This window comes from Epinephelus moara, chromosome 12 (assembly GCF_006386435.1).
Source record: "Epinephelus moara isolate mb chromosome 12, YSFRI_EMoa_1.0, whole genome shotgun sequence".
Lineage (NCBI taxonomy): Eukaryota > Metazoa > Chordata > Actinopteri > Perciformes > Serranidae > Epinephelus > Epinephelus moara.
In genome coordinates this window covers 12483583-12510253 of record NC_065517.1, presented here as the reverse complement: position 1 = coordinate 12510253, position 26671 = coordinate 12483583, and the positions used below count along the sequence as shown (strand labels likewise).

The window sequence follows — 26671 nt, the reverse complement described above, 5'->3', positions numbered from 1 at the left end:
ATTGAGCTAATTTACTTTTATGCTTCTCTTGCTTGTGACTGTGAGAGATGCTGGACGCTGATCCAACAGATATTCTGTAAGAGACGAAGAGTAAATCATTTAAAGATTGAAATTGGAGATATAATTACTATAAATGAGTCTGGGAAGAGGCACTGCTGCTAAAGCATCCAGAGTCTGTGCAGATGGTGAAGAAATCCTTTTTAACATGTTTATCCTCTTTAGTAAAGTCAAAAGGAAATCCTTGAAGCAAAGAAGCAGAGATCCTCCTTGCAACCAGGAACACTAGGGTTTATGGGAAATGTGGTGTTGATTTGTGGACTCATGATGGTGTTTGACAGAGACTACTAGTGTTCTTTAACTTATATTGATCAGATATAGAGATCAGGTGGTGACTGAAAAAGTCCTCAGGGTGCTGCAGGGTGTCCTCTCCTTTGGTCCTTGCATGGTCTTAATCAAATTTCCACTCAGCAGGGTCACAGTAATGTGCGTGCATCTCACAGTTTATCCTAATGACCTTCAGTCGTCAACAGTTGGAGAGAAAAATCTCCCAAAACATTTCATCATGCTCAGTTATGTTTTATATTTTGCCACCATCAAAGATCGTATCGCGGTCTGTTTTCTTTTGCAAGGCCCAGGGAGGAAGTTCAAAGCTGCTGATAAGCTCGACCCTCGAGGGGGAACAAGGCTGTTCCGCCCTCCTCATCCTGTTCCAATTAGACCGCAGGAGGTTTCTGATTAAAAACACCACATACTGCTTTTGCTTCACCAGCCTGCTCCGTGTTATTTAACTTAACAAGTGAGGGAAAAGCTTGTTTAGACGTGAATACAGGAACCTTCTCATTGACTTTCATCCCTCAGAAAGCAGGAAGGGGTTCACACTGTTAAAGCAGGGCTCCAAGTTATTGATTAATCTGCAATTTTTTTCTTGAATAGTGAAACATCAAAAAGAAGTTGAAAACAGTCATACAGCTTCCTAAAGCCCAAAGTCATGTCTATGAATTGCTTGTTGGCCGACCTACAGTCCATAAACCACTATATATTTTACATACTGTCATATATGATGCAAATCTTCATATTTAAGAAGCTTGACTCTGCTCATTTCTGGCATTGTTGTTTGAAAACTAGATATCATCTTAGATTTTGGACATGGTAACATTGTAAGAGTTGTCTCCTCCAGGTGTTAAAGGCTCAGTGTGTAGGAGTTCGGTGGATATGTTGACAGAAATGGAATATAATGTAATAAGTGTATTTTCTTAAGTTTATTATCACCTGAAAATGAGAATCTTTGTGTTTTTAGATAGGGCCATTTGCATTTTCACGTTTTTGCATTGGTCACTGGTCAGCAGCCGCTCTGCAACAAGGGTGTTGGAAAAACTAGGGCTGCCCCTGACTAAGAATTTTCCTAGTCATCCAATAGTCATCATTTAGGGCCATTATTCGACTAGTCACCCGCATGTTTACGATATTAATTTAATGATTAAATGATATATTTTGGGTGGGGCAACACAATGGTGTGAGTTCAAGGTGTGAGAGAGAATAGTATCAGTAACATTGTTAACACTGTGCTACATTACAGAGAAATACAAAACTGTACTAATGGGCCTTCATTAGACTTGCACCAATTAATCGGCAGCGCTTGGAATTGGGCCAGTTTTCACATGATCGGCCATGACCTGCGACCGGCTGGTCAGTCTATATGCCGATATAAAGCGCCGCTCAAATTCCTGCCATACTGCATGATTGACATCCTGTAACATCAGCAGCGCACACACATGCACATGTGCAACTTGGAAGTTAAACATGGGCGGCTTCTCACCTTAATCATTCATGCACGCACACAACAATAATAATAATAATAATAATAATAAATTTTATTTATATAGCGCTTTTACAGCTCTCAAAGACGCTTCATCAAAAGAGAGAAGGAGAAAGTTGTTAATTGTCCGTGTTTAACTTAACTGCGGAGCTCTCACTGCTGCACTGTGCCGCTTGAAACTGACGAGGCGCATGTCCGCGTGCCAAAGATGCACGTGTCCGCGCGTCCCTATGACCTGTGTGAATTTACTTTTTTGTCTATTCAAGAAATTACCCACAAATGCTATACACCAAGAAATATTATTTTATTTAATCCGTTTTTATTTATGTATGCCTTTTTTACTTATTTATTTTAATACTGTACCTGAAGTTATATTTGAGCAAAAAGGAAAATCTTTCTTAACCTGTGTCACTTTTTTTTTTGAGATGATTATTGAAAAGCTGGTTGTATCTTGGTTAAAATGTTCTAATAAAGCAAAGAGAAAATATTGCAATATCTTGTGTGCTGTAAAGTGGTTTGAAAAAAAATGAAATCGGAATCGGCTAAAATCGGAATCGGCCGTCCAAACACTCTGCAAATCGGAAATCAGTATCGGTCCCCCAAAAAATTGGATTTCCTGCCCGACATGTTATTAACTAGCCTGTGGAATAACCGCAGGTACCAGCCCTGGAAATTAACATGACTCCTGTCTGACTGCTGAAGGTGGCCACTTCCTGTGTCTGTCCTTTCAAATTAAATTCCCACATGATCCAATTGTATAGGATTTGATTTTGACGAGACGCAGCTCCTAATAGAGTTACATGTTTTTTTTCTGTGACAAAGCCATCCATGAAATCTTGCGGACTAATGACCTTTCTGGTCAACTAACGTTTGGTCAACTATTAGGGGGCAGCCCTAGGAAACACAATGTTCTTTGTTCTTTTTTTATATGAAACTTTTTAATGCAGTGTTTTTACAGGTTTTTTGTTTTTGAAAGGAGACCTCTGCAGATGATTCAGCTACTAGTGAAAACTTCCTGAACATCTGCATCTTAAGTAATAAGAAAAAAAGCTAAAACATTCGGTTGTGCTAATGCCAAACAGCGTGAAACTGTCTTATTCCATGTTTATACTGGTTTTAATCATTGGGTCTGTTTGTTAGAGGCAGAGAGCTCTGTGGATCATTCAGCTCACGGTAAATACCTTCTGAAGAATGAACACCAAAGGAATTTTAACTGGGAGTTTAGTCTTGGTACATGAGAGAAATTTCAGCTGGTGGCAATTTGCTGTCCCCACCACTAGGTTGCAACAATTTCTGGCATTTTTGCTTGAAAAATTAAAATTTATAGCCTATCAAGTAAGTGCAAATGAATTTTTTTTGATCATCGCTGACTAATCAATAAATTGTTTCAGCTTTAGTAAGAATAAGTTGAGAATCTTTGTAATGTATGTTTTAATCTCCTTCAATTAGCTGAACCAAAAATCTGATTAGGACTAATTTAGTAGGAGGTTTAGCCTTTAGATTGCAGCATCATTCTGTATTAGTTGACTTATTAATCATTGCAGTCTGTGAAAACATCACTCAGCAACAACTATACCGTCTGTTTTCACAGAATATTTTTCTGATCTTTCAGCAGTTAATCTGAACTACCTGAGAGGAGTAAATCAGTAAGTGCAGAAGCAGTGAAGCAACATTAATGCATAATTTAATAAACACATGATGTTGAAGCCAGCTGGTATTTTATAATTTCTCCTCTCTAATAATCTAAACTGTCTTTATGGGATCATTGCCTTGTAACTGGTAGCTACAGATGAGTCACACTTGAGTAGAGATGAACTCATCTGAGCAGCCGAACGCCGATGATGATTTGTTTCCATGGTGGAGATGTGATGTTTACAGCTTAAAGATGATTAGTGCGTCTCACTCATGTGCTCAGCTATTAAGCTTTATGTTTGTGGCAGTGATTCAGGGGGAAAATATCTGAAGAGAAAATAGCAGTGGGCGAATCGAGCCAGTGAAGTTAGCTAATCCTCTGCAGCTCCTGAGTTCATGGTTGTAAAAAAATAAAAAGTGAGTATTCAAAGAGGAGAATTGTACTTTAAGACACTTTCCCCAATTTCCTGCCCTATTTATGCCTGCCTTTCCAAGTTTCCACGCCAGGATGGAGGTCTTTCCCTCAGAGACAAACACAGTGAGCCAGTGGGCAGGCTCTGCTCCGACTGCTGAACTCTTACTTGGTCTGTCTGTGCCTGCTCAATCTTAGTTTTATTACTAATATAGAAGTAGAGGAGCTGCCCGGGTTCCACTGTAGTCGGCCCCTGAGTAATGTTACCCTTTGCCCCCCATAAGTGTCCCTCAACTTAGATATTTTTTGTTATGTTTCAGTTCCTGCACTACATGAGTTAAAAAAGAGGGGAAAAACATGTTTTGCCAAGTAAATAACTATTTTGTGACATGCTTTTTAACAATTTTTGGAAATTGCATTTTTATGGTATACTATACTATCACTTCTTATGACATACTAAACTATTTATTATTTACTTATTTTATAAAAATCTTTCATGGCAAACTCTAACTTTTTTTTTTAATCTGGAATGTCTGTGACTGGATGACTATACTATGACTTTGAATGAAATTTCATGGCATATGATTTTTATTGCATACAGTACTATGACTTTTTGACATACTATGCCTCTTTTATGACTTACTATACTATTACTTTTTCATGATTTTTTTTCTGGTATACTGTTATGATTTTTTGATGACTCTTTTGTGACAGACGATGCTATTACGTTTTTATTTGTTTCTTCCATAGTGATTTTTTTATTTAGGTTTTTTTTTTTTGGCATACTACACGTTGACTTTTTTTTTTTTTTTTTTTCTTAAATTAAACATACTAAACTATGGCTTTTTATGACTTTTTTCCATACTATACCATCACTTTTTTTCTGCATTTTTTGTGGCATACTATAAATTACTTTTTATGGCATGATGTAATATGACTTTTAATGAAATTTTATAGCATACCATCATTTTAATCTTCGTGGCATACTTTACTATGACGCCCTTTTTTCATTATATTTTGCATACTATGAACTTTTTAATTGTTTTTTTCTTTCTGACATACTGTACCAGAAAAAAATATAAATGCCCATCTAATCAGTCAGCCCCTATCCTGCCTGTAGTACCCCCCCCAACCCATTCTTAACAGAGTCCATACAGACCCCTGATGAAAGACTCACAAAAAACAGGAGACAAGTGTAAATTTTCAGTAGTTTTATTGAAAAATGCCTCTTCTGTTTTCAGAAATAAATAAGAAAATAAGGCTGTGGAATTCACAATCTGCAGTTCAAACATGAAGCAGCAATACCACTTCCATAGTCTTGCACGCAGGTTTTGACTGCATTCGATACTGAGCAAATGACAAGAATGACAACAACTATATTCTGGTTAAAACAAAATGAAATGTAACAAAAACATGTACTAAATATACACCACAGACATGCAATTCCACCTTTTGTTAAAGTTAGCTGTGACGGAATAAAAGAAAACTGATAAATATTAAGTCTAGAGATACAAAATGAAAGCTGTGTTTAACTGCCATAATGAAACTGAACCTCCGTTAGAAGACGACAATGAACGAGGATTATATTTGACGTACTGGATGAACTGTGAACCAACACTTTCTGTCTTTTTCTTTAGCTTTGTTACAATGAGTGCACTGTTCAACACTGCTAGTTAATATAAACTGGATGCAATTATGTTACAAGCAAAAGACATAAGTGGAAAAAGAAAACTCACAGGTTGTTTTTTTTTTGTAATGGATTCTAAACTTTTTTTTCTTCCATTTTTTTTAAGTCGTGCCCAGACTCCCTCCCTCCATCACACCCTTTACCTGCCACAAAAATGAATATTCACATACGTTTTAAGGCATTTAAAGGTATTTTCCAATAAAGTCGAGGTGTCAAACCCCTTTTTTTTGTTTTGCGTGTATAATGTGCATAAATCAACAAACACAGGTTGAACAAGAAAAAAAATAAAGGAAAAAAAAAGTACATGGCTTGTCTTATGGTGTTAGCCTGTTGGATGCCTTTCTTGATAGTGATCTCTTTCGACGCCGGTTTAGTGACAGCTCGTCCTCCTCGGGTTCTGGGACTACTCGGCTGTCGGGTTCAGGTGGAAATTGGCCTGCTCGGAGATAGCGTTTGGGCCAATAGAGCGTGAGTTTCTCAGTTTGTCTCAACATGCACAAAAATAATCTGTTAAAAATGTTTTTCTAACTGTCTCCACAAAGCACTGATACAGATGGTTAGTAAATAGCAGGGGCGTGTCCACTGTATATTCAGGGATGTTTGGGGAGTGTCTCATGTCATACAGCAGGTGTTACAGTACCATTTGTTTGCATTTATCTCTCGCTTGTTTATGATTATCTGCTTAAACAGGAAGAAGCAACCAATATTAACTAACAAGCAAAGCTAACAACATCAGATCAGCTCAGTTCACTTTTTCAAAATTAGCGGAGGAACCAGGAGGTTCAATTTGTTTGTGTATCTTAAGCCATTTCTAAAATTAACCAGCATGCTGTTGCACCAGCTGTTTTAGTTCAAACTAGTCAATCAAAAGATAATTTATCAGCAACAATCTTTTTAGTAACTAATCTAATTAGTTACTGGTTTAAGTAATTTTAATGCAAACATGCCAAACATTGTCCGGCTTCTTTTTCTCAATTGTCAATTTGTGACGGTTCTTTTGCAGTCATACATTTTATTACGATTGCAACAACTAATCGATAAGATTAATTTTAAAAAAAAGTTATTTCATGTAAACAAACCACATACTTGGGACAATCTCTCTCTAGCCAGCTGCAACCTTATTTACATTGTTTTAGTGAAATTTGGACGTAGATATCTCTTCATTCCAGCTTCCCAGGATTAACTGTTCTTCGTCTATTGCAGTGCCTTCAAAGTGAGCAACAGGTATAAATAGATAAAAATCAATAAAGTTGAGATACAAACAGTGTGCTGCATAGCACTGTGTCACTGGTTGACATTCCAACAGAAATTAATGCAGCCAAACTGATTTTGTCACCAACATTCACTTGTATCGCATTCAGTTAGGACACAGTGTTATGATTTGGTGCTTCTGGAAAATTTAATGCCGTAAGAGTCAAGAGTTAATAATTAGCCTATTTCTAAATAGGCAATATAAACAAGCAATATCTGATCAAAAGTTACATTAACCTTTTATTCTCAGTGCATGGCTGCATCCCCAATGTCCACTTATTTAATTTCATTTATTTTATTGCAGTGGCCTTGTCTCTACTTCCTCTTGATGTAGCGTACATTTGCTCTTTATTATGTTGAAGTTGTGAAAAGGGCATTGTACAAAAAGACAAACTAATAATCGACAGATTAATCAATTATCAAAATAGCTGCTAGTTGCAGCCCTACATTTTACAGACCAAACGATCAATGAATAATCAGAAAATTAAATGGTCATTTAAATAACTCATCAGTTTGCCTCAGATGGGATTTGTTGTCAGCTGATGTTTAGTTTAAGAGTTTGTTGTACATCTCTACTTCCTGTCACTGTTCTGTCTTGTTGTTAAATGTCGCTTTGAGAGATTTTAAGAACTTCTCTAACTACTTTTTGTGTAAATCTGACTAAAAACATTGCAGCAGATATTGGTGCAACAGACTGCAGGTTATTATGAAAACCTACACGTTATACAGTACAGTCATACAGTACAAGTCAGCATAAGACTTCACAATATATCAGTATACTGTTTAAGAAGTGCATTTCATCTTTGGCCAACATACTACTAAATTCATATCAGCTAATAAACCAGTCAACTGTGTGATTTAGGGGGAGGAGGTCAGGTCGACACGCCCCTGCTAAACATGTTAGTGCTTTCATGTTTTCACTGTGTATTGATGTTAGAAGTTCAGGTGTTAGTCACTCAAAAAATATCAACACTGTAATTTTTCCAAAACTCACTAATGTACTAAATAAAACAAAACAGTTTCTACATAAAATCAAGTTCTTCTTCCACCAGCCTGGAGGAACTTCTTTGGGAGTGTTAGTATTTTATAACATACACATACAGTATAGCTGGTTTGGGTGGAAAAAGGTAAACAAAACAAAATAAAATAAAAAATAGAAGAAAAAAAAAGTAAACATGAAGTGGCAAATCTTAACCTCAGGGGTCACATGTGCAGAAGTGATTCAGTTTGGCCCTGAGCAGTTTAAAAAGCTACAAACACATGGGCAGGAAAAAAATAAAATTGTGGGAAAAAAAGAGGCTTTTTTTTGTCGGCATTCAGCAAGAGGCAGGTTGTTGATTTGCAATGCACAAGCTTTAACACTACAGATGTTAAAACTAAATTTAGTGGACTTGATTCAAACATCATTTACAAGGCACAAATTAGTTTATTTACATGTCACCTCGAAAGAAATGCTGTTAACAGAGTTGCTGCTGCTGTTGGTGCTGGTGATGCTGCACAGGTCTCCACCTTTGTTAGTATTTGTTTGGGTTGTTTGTAGTTGTTGTTTGGTGCATGCTCCTCCACTGAACACAACGTTTCTTTGTTTGGTCTTTGGCGTCAAGATGCAAACAGGCCACTAAACAGGTCGATGCCATCACCGCTGCTGCTGGTGGTGTTTTGTTCTACTGGCTGTGAGTCGTTGTTAGTTTCCCTCTTTGTTGCTGTGGTGTTTTTTCAGCAAAGTTTGTTAATGGTTTCCTTCGGCGGTTATCCTTTTAAACAGCTCTAGAGCGTGTGAGCAAGTGTTTCAGTTACGGGACTTTGAGTTTTGTTTTTCAGGAAGTCAGTGAAAGCAGCACAGGTGGCATAGAAAGTCTAAGAACCTAGAACAGGCCAAAGAGGATGGAAGGTGTCAGTTAGGTCAAAGCAGAGAAGACCGCGAATAAATAACTAAATAACTCTGAGTTTCTGTAACGATTAGTGACTTTGCACACATGCATTAACTCTAATGAAGAAGCACTCCAACATGTTGAGAGATCCTTGTTTGCTGCCTTAAGGCCCTGATACACTGTGCTGATGATTGTGAGAGGAATGAGGTAAAGTTTTTGGACTCGCTCTGAGACACGTTTACTGACTGCTGATATGGAGCTTTAGAGACCAAAAAAAAAGCTGCATCAAAAATGTGCTTGCTGTTCTGACCTACAAACTAACCAATCTTAATATGACATGAAATTACAGTGTACTGGGCGAGCAGTGGGAGAAGTAATCAGATATTTTACTTGAATAAATAATAAATGTAATGGAGTAAAAGGTAATATAATTATTAAGTAGCAGAAAACAGACTGAAATGTAAGTACCTCAAAATTGTACTTAGTTACTTTTCACCAAAGCTTGACATCAATATTATAGGTGCCCACAGACATATACACACACATACCACAGTGGTATATTTCCATAGTAAGCATAACTTTCATCACCCAGTCTGACGTGCCTCAAAATTAATAATAACCAAGATTTTACTCAATGTGTCAGATGAAACAGTGGCTAACAGTCTTGTATATGTGTGTCCAATACAGAAATGGATAATTCCATGTTTAGCCTAGATAAGCCCAAAGACTGGAAGCAGGTGGAAACTGCTAGCCTAGCTCCATCCAGAGGAAAGTGTACATGTTGTATCTTGTTTATTAAAAATGTGTAGAGATATAAGTAAATGTTGTTGTTTTTTGTTGTTGTTGAAATTATCAACACAGGTACCAATACCTGAGATCTGGTATTAATACCTATATGACACTCAAATAGACAGCGCTGTCTTGACAAAAGCAGCTGTTCTATAACTTTGAAGATATCAGACAGCTTGTTGGAAGACGTACTTTTCCTCTAGAGCTACAGTAGCAGTTTTCCCCTGCTGTCATACTTTGTGCTAAGCTAGGCTAAACACCTCCAGGACCTATGTTCTCATTTGACTCACAGACAGAAAATAAGTGTCTCTCTTTTAAAATGTTGGAGTGCTCCTGTACAGTTTCATCACAATTTGAAAAAATCCACCAGCTGATTGAAATCATAAGCAACGTTTAGCAACATGTTATTTTATAATACCATGCTAATGCGTCCCATGCAGTTGCTGATACGTACCGTATCCCTGCCCGTTGTAAGGAATACCAACACACATAGAAGAGTCACAGATCCCAGGAGGTCCAGGAGGCCCACGGACTCCAGCGTATCCTTGACGTCCGGGGGGACCGCGAGGCCCGGCAGAGCCTGTAGGGCCTGGAGATCCTGTCCTGCTTTCTCCTGGTGGGCCTAGTAAGGAAATAGAAAGAGTTTCAGAAAATGTGATTGTTAATGTCGATTGACGAACTGTTTGTCACATGTTATGACAAAGAAATGTGCAGACTTCAGATATATAAATTCTCAGGTAAATTTGCACAGGTCTTTGTTGAACAGGAACAAAAATAACTTGCTGCTATGCACCCAGTAGCTTCGTAAAAGTTGTCAGGTATTGAAATGGACCGCGGATGATTAAAGTATAATGCAGCATTTCATGTCACATTCAGGGGACCATACAGAATGTTTGTGAGGGCCGCCATTGGCCTGAGAGCTGCACTTTGAGAAACCATGCTCAAATTTATTCTCCCCCATGCCAATAAAGGACAGTAAACAGTTAATAATAACAAGTTATTTCTGAGATTAATTCAAATTGTTATATTTTTGTAAAACTGCCCAAAGTAAAAACCCCAGGGGGTGATTTATGATCCCTGAACCGAACAGATAATTATGGCCCACTGTCATCTGCTCAAATTTGAGCTGGAAACACAATAACTTTTTGTAAATAGTTGCAAATGTTGCTGACAGTCTCGGGCACAACATTTGAAAGGCAGAATTAAAAAACTAAAGTCTGCGAGGGAAAAAAAGTAATGTGCTGATCCTTTTTCCCTCTCTGCGTTATGTCTAGACACGGACAAAGCCGGCTTGGAAAGTTTCCCTGATGGCCCCTCTCCTCGTCGTCCTCCGCATGTGTTGTGAATGAATGACTCACTGCTGTCCACTTCCTCTTTTTCCAGGACCTTTCCCTCTCTGCTCCACTTCTGCTCACACTGTTTCCACAACTTGACCTTGTTTGCTTCAGACTGGATTGTGGGTTGACTGTAGTCGGGGTGCTGGATTACAGCGGCACTGGATGGATGTGTGATTAGTGGGGCTGCTCTCAGGCTCCGGGCAGGATGACATCATGATTTTGTGGTTGCTGTTAGAGCTGATTTTTGCAGGACGAGCTGCAGCTTCAGAGTTTTGTATCCTTAAAGTGTTTGTCTGGTGATGTCGGTTCAAATTCTGGCAAATTTCAATGTGTACATTTATATCTTTAATTCTAATATTGGCACTTAAAGGTGCTCTCAGACTCTCAGTTGTGGTTTGACTATCTGGTTTGGGCCAGTAATCAGTGTTTGTGATATTCTTTACTTAACTTACTTATATTAATTGTGTCATTTTGCTGCCCATTTCCTCAGTTTTTAAACTTTTTTCAAGCAAAAATCTTCAAATCTTCTCTAGTTCTAAATTTTCAAATGCTTTTAGGGATGCACTTATTTTGACGTCTTGGGCTGATACCCAAGTTTTAAATAACTATTTGGCTGATAGCTGATACCGATGTTTTTATGTTGTTTATTTTGTGCCAAGGAAACAAAGAAAACTACACTTAAAAAACTGAACTGTTTTAAAGTAGTTAAACCCCTCATTACACTACTTTTGACACTACATTTGAATAGGAACAAATTGAGTCATCCAAATTGAATGTGAACATGAATTTAACCTTTGACATGCAAAACATCTTTAAAAGCTTTTTTATCATATATATCATAATTCCCTATCAAATATCTATTTTATATTGCTGTAAAAACATCAACAAATGCCTCTTTAAAATGATAGTATCAATTCAAGTATCTTACCAAAAACTACATTATACAAGATAACACTGAATACATCATTTGCCCTCTTCTACTATTCATTTTTACTGAATAGAACTTGAACGCATCATAATGAAACTCAGTGCAACCTCTGTTATTTGTTAGTTGCGGCCAACAGCTGCTTTGTGCCAAAATGTACTAGCTTTTATTCTGCTGATTTTAACACAGATTGGTTGTTCACAATTCAGCATCATCAGGAAAACAACAGGGTGCATCCCCATGACGCGGCAATAGTGAGTTTTCTGTGTCCTTTCATCCAGAATGGGAAGATCTATGCTCATCACAAACACATTTTCTATTGTCCCCAGGATGACAGCTGCTACTGGCCAACTTGTCATAGCACACTGAACAGTTTCTAAATTTGATGTCTAAGAAGCTGCTCATTTCTGGTCTCTGCCAGTCACGCTTAATTTTAATTAAAAGTTGTGTGCAGTTGTGAGAAGGATTTGTTTCAGAGACTTTCTCTGTTGGTGCATTTAGGGACAACTCGGGACAAATGTGCTTTATAAATAAATTTGACTAATTCTGTCATCTGAGATGACAAACAGCCAAACATTCAAAAGAAAGGACTAAAATAATATGATCTCTTTTCTCATAATTCATGGTTGGCAGTTGGTTGTCTTTAGGGTCTGCGCTGTAGCAAGTCATTTATAAGAGATATGAAAAAGCTATAAAAACAAAAAACATACCTGTTAGCCCTGATATTTTTTTCGTCTAGATTTTAAGTGCTGTTAAATTAAGCTGTTTGATTTTGATTGTTAAACTGTATATTACCCTCTTTTTAGAGTGAAGCATTATGTCAGCTTTTGCACCAGGCAGTGTGATCTGAGCCGAGTGTCAATCAAGAGTAGATTAACAAATAGATACATACCAGCAGGTCCTCTTGGTCCCTTCTGTCCAACTCCTGGCACTCCTCGTTCCCCTTTCTCTCCAGGAGGACCTGAAGAAAACACACAGGAGTTAAAGTTACTGATTATTAATGAGAATTTGGCTCTGATGTAAAACATAAAACTTGGAAAGAATTAAGCTATTTAATAACTTTAATAGTGTTGAGACAAGCCTGCATGCAGGGCAAAGGACATCAACATTTTCTTTACTGTCCATCTGAGTCAGTCAGCAATTATTGTAATTGACCTTTAAAAACTAGTTTGAGCTGGTCTGTATGACATCACACTCTGAAGAAAACAGCTCAACTTTAAACTTTGAAAAGGCACTTAAAAATGTTGCAAAAGTTTTGTAATCTTTAAGTGCTTCAACAGAGTTTTATCTTGTACGTGCAGCCTGAGTGTCTGTGTCTTGTGCAGTGTTATCAGGAATATTTGAGTTAGTTTAATGCTTTTGTTATTGAGACAAAGAAACTTCTGACTATAGAGCAGACTGTTGCAGAGGTTTACTGATAAAGCTTCGTTAGCATCCTGTGGTGGTTTTGTTCTTTTTAAATTACCCTGCTGCAGTTAAAACAGACTGTAAAAAAGAAGCTGATGTAGCCTCGGGTCTGAAAAGTGAAGTGCCTTAAACCTGCATCTTCTGTAATGGCCAACAGGGGGCGACTCCACTGACTGCAGAAAGATGTCCGATTGTATAGAAGTCACTGAGAAAATGACCCGACTTCTTCCCTTGATTTATTAGCTCAGTAAACATTTTCCTAATGAGTTTATGGTCTCAATTGCTAATTTCAAGTTTTCTTCAATACAGTATGATCTTCATTTAGTAAATAATGGTCCCGTTTAGAGTAAGATAGACGACAAAGCAGTGTAGGCTTTAGGGCGTGGCTACATTGTGATTCACAAATTGCTACCATGGCATCAGGATAGAGGCGTACTGTATTTATGGCACTGAGTACATGTAAATAGCCATGAACTTGTTTTTGGGTGTCTGGGTCTGTGTTTTAAGTTCATCAAGGTTAATTGTAACATTCTGGTTGCCTAAAAATTACTTTATCAGCATTCGTCACAAGACACGTTGAGGAATTAGCTGTTCATTTTTTTTCCAGTAAGTACATTTTGTTTTAAGGTGGTTTTTCACCAGCCAAAATTAGCATGGCAATTAATATCATTCCAGTCCAGGTTTGTTTCTTCAGCTCCTCGTATTAATAACTGTGTTAAAGTACAGTCTCTGTTTTAGATTGCGTCGTACCTCTCTCTCCCTGCTGGCCGGGTAAACCTGGACTCCCAGGGAAACCGTTCCTTCCTGCAGAGCCTGGCTCTCCGCGGGGTCCCTGCCTGCCGTTGGGTCCAGGAGGCCCTGGAGGGCCGGGGTTATTGCTTCGGTACATGCCATTAGGGATCTGGTTCAGTAACGTGTTGACACGAGACATTTGTGCTGCAACAACAGAAGAGAAAAGGGAACAGCACAGTGAGTGGCAGACTCACTCTACCATGAAAGACTGTTTGGAATCTGGCAGCTTCATGGTGCCACAAGCATTTCCAAACTTACAGCTTACTAGCTGCTCGCAAACTTGTCTGGCAATGGATCGCATCATGTTCTGAGGAGCAAAGTCACCCTGGGGACAAAGAAGGAGGAGTAAAGATTAAGCATTTCATAGCAAATTTATGTTATAACAAAATGTTGCCTGAGGTTTATTAGAACATTGTTTCCTTTACTCTAAAATATGACTCTTTATCCTGATGTCTGTTTCCTTCCCTTTGATCACCTCTGCAGTGCATTTCCATTTATCAAATTTACTGATTGCTTTCTGTATCAATACATTTTCAGTTTTTGTTATGCAATGTGTTGTATCTATGGAGCTTCTTGTGTATTTAAACCTTGAGAACTTCAAGTGTGAACTATATTTTTCACTGAGTACTTGCAAAGAAGTGCAGGTATTCCCATGCAAAAGCCCTGAGGGTTTTTCTTGTCAAATATTTTCCAGTAAGAAAACTTTTTGATGAAACAGAGATTCTTTCTTAAGATTTGATGTTTTTTGCTTTTTTGCACTTTAGCATTGTGTTATGAGTGCTTTCATCCTCTCAGAAACAAGTGCACCAAGTGACAAGCATGCTGTCCAAACAAGTTATTTAGCTTAATGCTTAGTTCTAAAATTGAATTTTCTCAAATTAATTCAAAACAATCTCCTAAATCTGATTTAAGATATAACTTATTTCTAGAAGATTCCTGAAATATGGGAAACTGCACAGGAAACAAGTGAAAATGTTGTGCCACACTGGCTATATCTTCTCCTTACAGATATTTATATCTTTAAATTACTTGTTAGGAGGGGTGTTTTCTTGCAGTGAAGCATCTTCTCAAATATTTATCTCACTTTGGTATCAAATTTGTCATATGAAGTTTTTGAGCTTCTAAAGATGTTCAAAATAAATTTCCGATAGACTCACTCTCTCTCCTTTGTCTCCCTTTGGACCGATAGCGCCCTTAAAAAAAAAAGAAAAAGAAAAAAGGAGAAATTCAGAACAGTTTGGTTTAGATGTCATAACACCATTTAAACTGGCTTGTTGCACAAAGCAAACATGACAGTGTGGACACTTACAGGAGTGCCAGCGTCTCCAGGGTTTCCTGGTTTTCCTGCAGCACCTGGTGATCCAGGAGATCCTGGAGGTCCCTGCAAGGAAACACAGAAAAGAACAACTGCGTTAGAAGACAAAAACTAAAGCATGGTTATAGCCGTTATCACACTGACCAAAAAAAAAAAAGCCTTTTCTCTGGAAATATCAAGGACTAGCTAACATCACTTAGAACATAGAGTCTTTTATAGATCTTGACAATCATCTGTTTTGATATTTTAAAAAATGTGAATCTTCTTTGTGATCAGAAATGTTTGAATTCAAACACCATCATCAGCCTGCTCAATCTGGGTGGAGAAAATGCATGAGTCATACTTTATCCTCTCTAAAAGCTGATGCCAGTTTGTCCTTGAGCAAGGCACATAAATGCTTAATTGCTTCAGCTGGGTTTATATGCCTGGCTGCCAGGCTATACATGTGTCAAACCATTAAAACTCTTACCATGGGCCCTGCGGGGCCTCTCGGTCCTGCTGGTCCTTCCTTTCCTTGAGGGCCCTGGAAATACAAGATAAAGACTGAGAACCTGAACCAATGCTGTTCATGTTGAAAAGATTCAGAGAGCATGGTTGCCATTAAAACCAGTCCGTCTGTACTCACTCTGACTCCAGCTGGTCCGATCGGGCCAACAGCTCCGGCAGGACCAGGTGAACCCTGCAATCACACAAGAAATCAAAGCTTCCACAGGTCACCTTTGCTCCAACCGGACATTCAAACCAGTGTGATTCAGCGCAGGATTTCTGCATGTCAAACAGTGAAAGTCTTTTTTTGCGCTCATTTGCTCGGAAACTGTGCTCACTACTTTTATTACCAATCCTCTCTGGTCTTTGATGCCTGGGCATAAGATTTACAGGGAACATAATATATTCCAGATCTGTTTTATTGGCCATTATAAACCAGGACCTGCGTGGTCTGCAAGCCATTAAATGCATGTTGCTATAGCATCTGCTCCAACATGGTCACCTGCAGCCTGCCTGCTCTATCAACATCATCCACGTGGAGTTGCACTCAGTGGGTTTGTTTGAATAAAGAACTGATTAGTTAGTCTTACTCATGCGTCCACAGTGTGCAGCTCTGAGTGGAGGGAGACTCTGATGAATGATGATGACTGAGAGCTCCCAGGTTTGATGAAGCTTGGCCTTTGCTGACTAAAAACATGGAGTCTGTCTTAAACAATGGATGGAGTATTTAAACATGGCTGCCCATTCATTTCAATGAAAGCTGTCTAAAAGTCTTATTTTTCATTCTTAATACTGTTCACGTAACCAATAAGCTTGAGTATGTCCTTTTTGTTTCCACCTGCGCTTTCTTGTTCTGTTAGATTGTGAATGTTTGCTACAGTCATTCTGCTGTTCTCTACTACTAACCAAAAAAAGAAAAGTTGTCGTTATCATGTTACAGCTTTGTTATTTTTATCTTTTAACACAAATTTTAACTTGTATGACCTTAATGTAAGTTTTCCCCCTGGTGTCAATATTTTGTTAGGTATTGTATCTCCAAGAAGTCTCTCTGCAATTAAATCTCTGATGGCTAAGAGCCACAAGACTGATTTCTCCTGTGTTCATGTAAAAACGAAAAACGTCACTCTGCATTAAAGGGAGGATTCTTTTAAAACCCACTAAAGCAAAACTTCAAAAGGTTGAAGCTTAATAAAGTGAACAAGCCACTTTACAGGTCACATATTTGTATGTGACCGTGTCTATAAACAGATATAATAGACTCTTCCACAGAGGGATCACTGGACTTGAAGTGACAGAAAACACTCAAGGGGGAACTGAGTTTTTTTGTAGTTCCCCCAGCATTTATGGATCCTTTATATTTTAAATTTATGAGCTGCAATCTTACCTTAAATGTGACCTGACCTGACCTGACACTGGGACAGAGTAGACCAGTTAAATTTGAGTTTCTGTGAACTTGCATAAATCATAGTTTGGTTTTTTTGTGTGTTGTTTTCTTTATTATTGATTAATTTAAGGTCAAACACAAGTGACTTATTATTCCAGCTTCTCTGAATGATGCTGCAGTGCTCATGAGTATTTGAAGTCAAAGGATGGCTTCCATCTCTGACCACCCAATAAAACTTCCATGAGAGGCTTCATTCCAGGAAGAAATCAAAATGCTACCTGATATTAGTCACCAAATATCTCAAACACAGAGACAGTCTCATCCTGTTCAGAGCTCGTACGATGACTCAAACCTTCAACACTGACCCACCATGTTCTTTACTTTGAGGCCAACATTTGTGTCATAATCTTAGGTGTCATTTTTTTTCCCTTCTAATTCCTGGAAATCCCAGGCTGGACCACAGCTCCTCGTTTATTCCCAGATAAAACAACTTGCATTAAGAGGAGGATGTAGCAGCCGACCGCAGGCCAACACTTAACCAGCGCTGTTAATCAACCTGACTTGTTCTTGGCATTTTCTCTGCAGAAATTTAATTTAAAAGTAATATTCAGAAACCTGCTGCAGAGAGCTGTACTCCCTCTTTTTTCTCTGAATCCTCCCCAGCTGGAGAACCGTCAGAGTCCGGCCAGACGCCAGACTAGTAGTCAATCTGTGAATTATCCCCAGTTTCCTGTTTAAAACTCTTTTTCAGCCAGAGCTGCACTTACTTTCTGCCCAGGTAAGCCTGAGTCACCGGGATCTCCCTTTGGTCCAGGGCGGCCCTGAAGGCAGAAAACAACAACATCAATGAACATCATCAAGAGCAGGAACAGAACAGTAACATAACATTTAGAAGAAACTTGTTCTGCCAGCGGTGTGACTTAACATTCACAGATTCAGATGAAGCTGTGATACTTAATGTAAGTATCATTTTTCCACTTCAACTATGTTCTGTTTGTTTATTTTATTGGTATTTTATTCTATTTTATTCATTGTACTTTAATTTGTCGGATTTTAATTTAATTGTGATGATTTGTTTTAATTCAGTCGTGTGGAAAGGCTTCATGGATAAAGTTTATCATTATTATTTGCATAGGGAAAAACACATGTAAATGCATGCAGAACACATGGATTGGATCAGGCAGACCACATGTGGAAGTGGTCTTCCAATTTACACCTGGTATGAACATGTGATCTACATCTGGATAATGAATTCAGTCACAGGTGTTTGCATTTACACCTGGGATTAATAAGCATTCTCATTATCTCCATTCTGCCTGCACTGTGATCAGATCTCTATGTAAATTAGTAAGGAAGAAACTTGTCAACACACATGGCATGTCACAGGTCAAGGGAAGCTATGGAGGGGTGTTGAATTAAGTTTTTAAATCTCTTCTGCGAGGTTAGACCTCTGCTAGCACTCGTAGATTAAGCCAGGCTTGCTTTAGCTCACAGAAAGAGGTGGAGTTAAGTGATCTTTTCAACTAATAGGCGGGGTTTTGTGTCTTTGGTACATGGTCAAACTGTACACCTGCCTTTGAACTTGTCCATTCACAGATCCCATGTTAATGCCAGGTGGCTTTAAATGACATCTGTACAGGTAAAAGATCACATAAATCTGGTTCACTTTTTACAGGGATAATTCACTGTGGTAACTTCTGCTATCCAGCTAACCTGCTCTGGAGCTGATTATCTTCAGAGTATCAGATCACAACCTGTAAACACCCCGACCACTGACCAATCAGATCACTGGAAGAAAGTATTTCAATATGGCCAAAAGTCTTGAGTGACAGATAAAACAATAGGCCTCTATATTGTTACAGGTCAGTGGAATCATTTCATTGTTCCAGGCTTTCTGCCTCCACTGGTTTTAAAACAGAGCTTCTAACAAATGGAGGGACTGTTCACAACACTAAAAACATGATGATGATTGTAGCTGCATTGTGATTGTGTTAAGTGTATTTTATCCCTGTGGTGATAGCTGACAGTGGGCCTGATTAGACTGATTCCATCACTGCAGCTCAGAATAACATGAGACACCTGTGTGACGGTAACTGGAAATAAAAAAAATATATTTTATTAAAAATAATCCTCATACTGTTAACTGGTTCCTGTTATTATAAATACAACATTTTAGTCAGATAGACCTGATCAGTCATTAACTAGGTTACTTTTCCACTCAGTAGCAGAAACATACTGGCATTCTTTTAACTGTTTAATGTGACATATTCAGAGTAGTTTCTTTATCGTCCAACTAAATAACTAACATACTCACTCCTATTTGTTTCATATACAGTACCTAAATCTTTATTAGGCCTTGGCCTACTTTTAATATTTGGAAATCTGTCTGGCTTTTCTACATCATCTTTTTCTGTCGTAGGGTTATACTTCATCGTTTTCATTACACTCTAACGAATATGACTTCTTGCTGTTCCATAAACAGACTATTCCTGCAGACAGTTATTATTACAGTTTCATCTCATATCATATGAAGTACTTTATTCATGCTTCTGATGATGTTGCTCATAATTACACCCCCGCCTCTTTCATATGAACGTGCTCATGACTGGATCGTAAAACCCAGAGTTGTCTGGACTTGTTGATAACCAGCTTTGTGATACCAGTTACCCAGACGACCAATGTTCGGGTTAGTGAAGCCAGATAATAAAAAGATAACCGGGGTATGTTGAACTGGCTTTGCAGCACAGGTCTCGGGTATAAAGGCAAAGAATCTGTTATCAGATGTCGTTACCCAGATACAGATCTGATGATGACACCAATTGAAAATGGGGACTTGCTGTTGCGATGCTAGCTTTAAATTTGGTGGACAGTCAGGTTAAGAATGTGCTTCATGTAATATTTTAAATTTTAATGCTATGCTTAGTTGCTGTGCTGTGCATATATCTTTATCAACACCATGAGAAGAGGTCTTATGTTTTTATATGTACAATCTCAATCTGCAAATGAATGCGTACTTATAACTGTAGAGGAGTAAAGAGTAGAAAGTGGACTACCGATACTTAAGGACAGTACTTAGTAACTTTCCTGGAGAGAGAATGCGGGAACATTTCAGTTTAATCTGGGTACATCTCTACTCAGAGATGGAAATCCAAACTGTGATTTATGAATTCACTGATATTGAGATCTTGGGTCTTTTTGGTATCACGTCTTTCTCTCAGACATGAAGGAATGTGAATCTGTGCCACAGATATTCCCCAGCTTGTAAATTCCCCTCATAATAAATCGCCAAATAATCCCCGCTCTGGTGTGCCGAGGATTTATGTTTAGCTGCTGAAAAGGCATCACAGGGAGTGTGTGTGTTTGTGTCAGGTGTGTTTATACACTTACAGCTTCTCCTGGAATCGACAGCCCGCTGGGTCCTTGAGGGCCGGGCAGACCCATGGGCCCAGGTGGTCCGTCCTCTCCACGCGGGCCGACTGGTCCCTGTAAAATAAAGCAAGAAGGTCAGATAAGAAACATTTAAACAGAGGAGGAATTTGTTGTTGATATCTGCTGATATCTCTTGTCCCAGTTGGAGTTTTATACTGTTGCAATCTGTGGAAGAGACTAACAGGAGATGAGGAATGCTGCTGCACGGATCGAACCGAATCTCCCCTTCATATCAGGGAGAAAAAGCAAAAACACTCATTCAATAAGTGGAATCAGATGTGTCCACCCCCTTCAAAGCTTTTGTACTTTAAACAATCTTTTGTTTTCATGAGCTGATAGCTGAAGAGTCTGATTGAGCTCAGAGCAAATTGTCAGGGAGGTTATTTTTGTTTTGCATTAAAAAGCTGAAGCAGCACTTTTTAAAGATGATAAAAGATTTTAAAGATACTTACAGCAGGACCAGCTTCTCCTCTTTCACCTCGGGGACCTTTGCTGCCAGGGGCACCCTGAGGAGAACCAACATAACATTTGTCATGATAATACAACAAACACAAGACCAAAAGTTCACCAGCCATTTTGAAAAATATCAGGAGCTTTAAAATTGAATTAAAACCCAGCTTAAAGCCCCTGAAAATCTGGTTTCAAGCCTAAAGTATCTGCACTTTAAATGTTCCTGATACGTAAGTAATCAAGTAGCAAAATATCTTTAGGTAGTATTTATTAAGAGTTTAATGCTGAAAAACTGCAGCTGATCTGCTTCATCAGGACTGTGTGGGTTTAGTCTGATTAGATTTGACTGACAGTGAGAAAAGACAACAACCTGTGACAAAGATATAACTGGCAGAAAATAGTATATCCATGTAGGAGCTGCTAGACCAACAAGTCTATATTATTTTATTATCTTTTAAGAAGGGATTTTAAGTGTGACAGTTTTACAAGGCTATGTAGTTTTAAGGATGGAAGATTTATTTATCTATTTACTTAAAGGGAAACTTCAGTATTTTTCAACACGGGTTCTTTTTTCTCGTGTTTTTGTGTCTAAGTGACAAAAGGGAACAATAATTTTTTTAATTGATCCAGTATTGAGTGAGACCCTTGCAGTCAACTGAAAAGGCACTATACCATTCCAGCAGGCTACCTAAAGTTTAACTTGTATTTGTTATATTAATAATTCTATAATTAAAAAAAAAAATCGATACTTGGCACTGTGTGACGATACAATATTGACACACAAAAATATTGTGATACTATGCTTTATCGTTATTTCTCCCCTGACCCCTACCTGTCATTTGCAAAAACAAGTACTTTTAGTAAATGCATATTCACGGTCCGCCATTGCTCCAAAGATTACATAGCAGTCTGTTTTGTGGCTGTTGGCTGCAGTCCTCTGACTCAATACTGGACCACTTTTAAAAAATAGTCCCATTAGTCAGTGAGACACAAAAACACAGGAAAATGGGATCCAGGTTGAAAAATACCAAAGATTCCCTTGAAGGCTATAAAAGGATAAGACTGGTGAAATTCTTTATTTTTCTTTTTGTCAACAAATCCAGTGAAAAAAGAATAATAAAACCTGACTTGTCCATATCTTTACATCTGTGCAGTCAGATGGAAGGAGAAGAAGCTCAAGGTTTTATCGATCAAATGTCCGTCAGGTTGGCCTTCGTCATGGTGCACCACAGTTTACCTTCTCATGCCTCTTAAAAGATTTTATGAGGCATTGCAAAGAGGTTTCCCAGGGTTAATGTGCTTCAGGGTGCAATATTCTGCCTTGTACAACACAGAGTATATAAATAATCATAAATAACCAGACAAGGGAGAGATTTTACTTACATGTAAGTACAGTGGAAAAATGTTCCATTACACGCATAAAAGCCCTGCAAAATGTTTGATCCCCAAACTTAGAGAGAACTCAATACTAAAAGCACGAAAACCCCACTACTAGCATAGCACCACACAAAATAAATTCCTTCAGCAATCGATTTGCATGGTGAGTAAAGTAGGCGCCAGGTTTTAACAAGGAATAAGAATGTGTTGAATAAAAAATTATATTTCTGGTTCTTGAGTACTGTTAAGAATTTCTGTCAAACTACTAATTCCAATATCAAGAATGTAATGTCACGCAACTGCTGATATCACACTAATTCTACTACTTATACAGTTAAATGAGAAGATTGTTTGAGTACACTTTTTAACCTTTACTGAGTTGTTTTTGTTGGCTAAACCTAACTACAAATGGAATGTCTTTGGTGCCAAAGTGCTGCACTTTAGACACCCATCATCCACCCCAACTCCAAAGATTCAGTGTGGTATATGTATGTAGCTCTCTCTGGATTGGAGAGGAGATTTCTAGTGAACATAGTCGAGAGGCAGAAATCAAGATTCCAACAAAACATATCTGGTAAAAACCATGTGGTGTATGAAGATCATTTTTAGGCAAAGGTCCTCCTCTAAGATGTAGTGAAATGAAAAATAGAAAGTCACCAAAATGGAAATACTTAGGTAAAGTAGCAGAAAGTCCAAACTGTGCTTAACTTACACTGAGTTCCAGTCTCCAGTTATTGACCATATTTTTATGTTTTTTGTCCAGATAGACTGATTGAAGTGAACCTTACCACTGGTCCTTGAATCCCTGGCTCCCCGGTGCCCGCTGAGGTACAGCTGCAGGAGTTAGGAAGAGACGGACACTTCAGCTCATCTCTCTGGTGGAGAAGGGAAGAGACAATTAAACAGTCAGACAACAAACAAATAAAAGGCAGTCACTGAGTGAACCCTCAGAGTGAAGTGAGCAAGTAAATCATACGAGCCAAAGAAATCAATTTCAAGTTCCATCTGATTTCACTTGGTGTGGTTAACATCGAACAGCATCCATGTCACTTTATTAGTAACAGATGATTCAAACAGTCACTGGTCAGAACATTAACACAGTCACTGACATAAACTGTGAGTGAACGTCCTAAAAGTGTCAAGCAGATCTAAAGTGTTTCCTATAAGACTCCTCCAAAAACATTATGCACTAATGTAGCACAGAACTAAAAGTCTGTCTGTTTGCCCCTGAAAAGTATTTCCCAATGCCCGTCACTCCAGAGGTAAACAGTTCAGACAACATTTCTGTAGGGTTAACTCTTACACAAGACAAAGAGCATAGCCAAGATTGTGATGTGGCATTTTCTGGAGCTGCTTCGCTAACAAAGACTACCAGAACAAATGTGACAGCACCCTGGGTGATTTTCCAATAGTAGGGGGTGCATTTTCTGGTTCACAGATTTCAGAAAGACAATGAAATTAAGCTTTTGTGAAAGTAAAAACCTCAAGTAGACAGATTGGAACTCAAAAATCTCCGCCTCCTGGATAAGAGGACTTTCAAGGACACCCAAGCAAGAAGAAACGGATACTTGTCAGATATTCACAGCTCATTTTAAGTGAAGAAATACAAATATAACTTAATTGATGCTTAAACATCAATAAATCATTGCCCGAGTGTGAAAGTTCGTCGCTGGCTTGAATTGTGACACCAGAAAAGTTTCTGTACACAAAACAAGACGGATGAATTTTGTGCTGTTTCAGAAAAAAATTGACAAAATCTTTGGTAATCAATCCCAAATTCTGGTCCTAGATTACACTGACAAACACTAAAGGACAATTTTGAAAAGTTTGAAATTTTAAAAAGTCATTGCTACAACTTTTATTGTCTATGAACCAACCAATCTGAATATGACATAAAAAAGTATGCATATATATGCAATAACTGGGTTATGCAGACAGTGTGAAGGTCAACTATTTTAACAACCCATTAACTATTAATATAGTCTCAACTTTCAAAGGATATTTTCGTTGAAGTGTACAAAATTTTTCACAGGATATATTTAAATTTTACATATGGAATTATTAATTTAATGAAATTAAAGTTTGTTTGTTTTTGTGGATTTTAGACAATACTGACAAAGCTTATTTTAAGTATTCTCCACTAAATCTCTGAAACGAATTTCTTTGTCCAGCACTCCTGTCATACATGTCAACAAGAATATTATTGATCATCTATGTCTTTGTTCCGTATTCTCTTAACAAGTGGAAGTAATTTAGCATCAGCTAAACGTCTAAAAGTACTCGTAAATTAAACACAGACTCAACTTGTTTTGTAAATTTATCAGCTCGCTCAGGATATTTACTCCCATTCCTGCTGTTGGGGTGTATATATTTCCACTGAGTCCACACTGATCGCTTCAGTTTGCATCATTTAATAATTGTCAGCAGAGCAGCCCAATCAAGCAGATGTCTTTGCTCTGCAGCAATTGAGATAATAATCCACCAGAGTTGAATCCTTTTCAAAAATCTTTTGGATATCCAACTTGCAGACGTGCTGCTCTCAGACAAAGCTTTATTTGTTACGCCATCTCTGGAGATCTCTGCTGGGACAGAAGTGAGAAAGCTTCACGTTGAGAAAGGCCAGAGTCCAGCCTCGAAACAACAGCCTGCACTGTGCTGCATTTGAAAATCTCATGCTGTCGCTGCTGCTGATGGCCAAATATTTAACTGCATGCAAACAAATGTTCCTCTCTTTTCAGCCTCACAGTTGTCTTGAGAAACACCAGATTTTTGTAGAGTTCATGAAAGGGATGATGGACAGAAGCAAACTTTCTCTTTTCAGAAATCATGACCCGGTTACTCAAGATAATCCACAGAGCTTGTTGTGAGCAGTTCCATGTAGGAATTTTTATCACTAGTATCACCACACAGAGGAAAGCTAGCATCTATCACTAGCTCACTTAGCAGCACTGAGCTAGCTAACATTACAGCTCAGCCAGAGAGGACACCATTAATGTTTATATCTTGCGTTGTTACGAGCACAAGCCGCTTGTCCTTAAGGAGATGCATGCTTCCTTCTGCATAGTGATACAATTGGTGGGTGTAGTTCAGTAGAGAGAAAATAGTTCCTACATGAAACTGCTCACAACAAGGTCTGTGGATTATCTTGAGTAACCAGGTCATGATTTCTGGCATGAGACATTGCTGATGAGTTTTTCAAATGTAGTTTTTCAGTACTTTGAGCACCACAAGCTGAGTGACATCTAGTTCCATTATATTTGAGAGAAGGCAGACATCTCTATGGCCGATATCTAACACTCTGCAACTCGCACCAAAACAATCTAGATTATTTTGGATTCTTGGGGTGAACTGTCCCTTTAACACTAGGCTGTCTTTCACTGGCCTCTTTGGTTGAAAGCTTCACTTTTGTTGAACCTCTGGGTGTGTTTAGGTGAGGTTCAGGCAACATAATTTTTCACTCACCAGCTTGATAGCATGAGATCTGAAGACACTGCAACCAGGGTTGGAAATTATCACCAGCCACCAGCAAATGGCTGGTAAAATATGCAAGTGGCTGCTAGATGTGCTTCATCTAGCCAAAAATAAACAATGATAATCTTTTGAGTGGCTGGTAGGTTTGGAATCCACCACCCACAATGGCAGGTGGACAAAAAAGTTCATTTCCAACCCTGACTGCAACACCAGCAGCCAACTAGAATTTTTGTATAGCAATGCATCAAATGACCATGTGTATGTGAAAGGAGTCGCTTGTAGTCACAAAGTCTTTTTACCCGACTCTGCAGTTCCAGTCAGCTCCACTGAGCATTTTAGTGTCTTTCAGTTTACGTTTATGTTAAAAACTAAGGATGAGTGAATCTCCAAACATCAGCCAAATTGAAGCTTAAACTGTAGTGATTTGTCTTAAGCTGTTTCGTAAAGTGTAGCAACAAACCTATTGATATAAAGCATGTTTTACTCTGATGAGGGAATGCTTTGTGTTGACACATTAGAAGCTGCACCTTATTAAAAGCTTCAATTGTAATCTATTTTGAAAACTGAAAGTGAACAAAAACATGTCCATTGTAAAACTGTGCTCACAGAACATTTACATCAGGTAGTTTGAGTCTTTATTCTCATGCAAATGGCTCAGACATTTTTTTTTTTTAACTGAGCCAATCTGATTGCTTTTGCACCTCATGACTTGCATATCTTAGCGTAGAAGTTGGTGAGTAATGTGATCATAATGTTACTATAACCAACTAGAATGATGGCTAATACCAAGACATCAACTCAGATTGTAAAAAATAAAATAAAATAAAGAATTTTCAAAAG

At 38.2% G+C, this 26671-nt stretch overlaps 1 protein-coding gene across 1 annotated transcript in view; it reads right to left on the bottom strand.

Annotated features, from left to right (window-relative positions):
• Positions 1 to 5013: 5013 nt before the first annotated feature.
• The window catches only part of col12a1b (collagen, type XII, alpha 1b), a 152480-nt gene continuing 130822 nt past the window's right edge, over positions 5014 to 26671 (bottom strand). Inside the window, exons 65-77 of the mRNA XM_050058640.1 lie at positions 23149 to 23235; positions 20986 to 21039; positions 20492 to 20587; positions 17872 to 17925; positions 15860 to 15913; positions 15704 to 15757; positions 15229 to 15300; positions 15077 to 15112; positions 14178 to 14244; positions 13878 to 14063; positions 12613 to 12681; positions 9913 to 10080; positions 5014 to 5986 (exon numbers count right to left, since the gene is read on the bottom strand). Of these exons, the coding sequence (XP_049914597.1) occupies positions 5862 to 5986; positions 9913 to 10080; positions 12613 to 12681; positions 13878 to 14063; positions 14178 to 14244; positions 15077 to 15112; positions 15229 to 15300; positions 15704 to 15757; positions 15860 to 15913; positions 17872 to 17925; positions 20492 to 20587; positions 20986 to 21039; positions 23149 to 23235 (1122 nt within the window). The 3' untranslated portion in view covers positions 5014 to 5861. The remainder of the gene's footprint in view (positions 5987 to 9912; positions 10081 to 12612; positions 12682 to 13877; positions 14064 to 14177; positions 14245 to 15076; positions 15113 to 15228; positions 15301 to 15703; positions 15758 to 15859; positions 15914 to 17871; positions 17926 to 20491; positions 20588 to 20985; positions 21040 to 23148; positions 23236 to 26671) is intronic.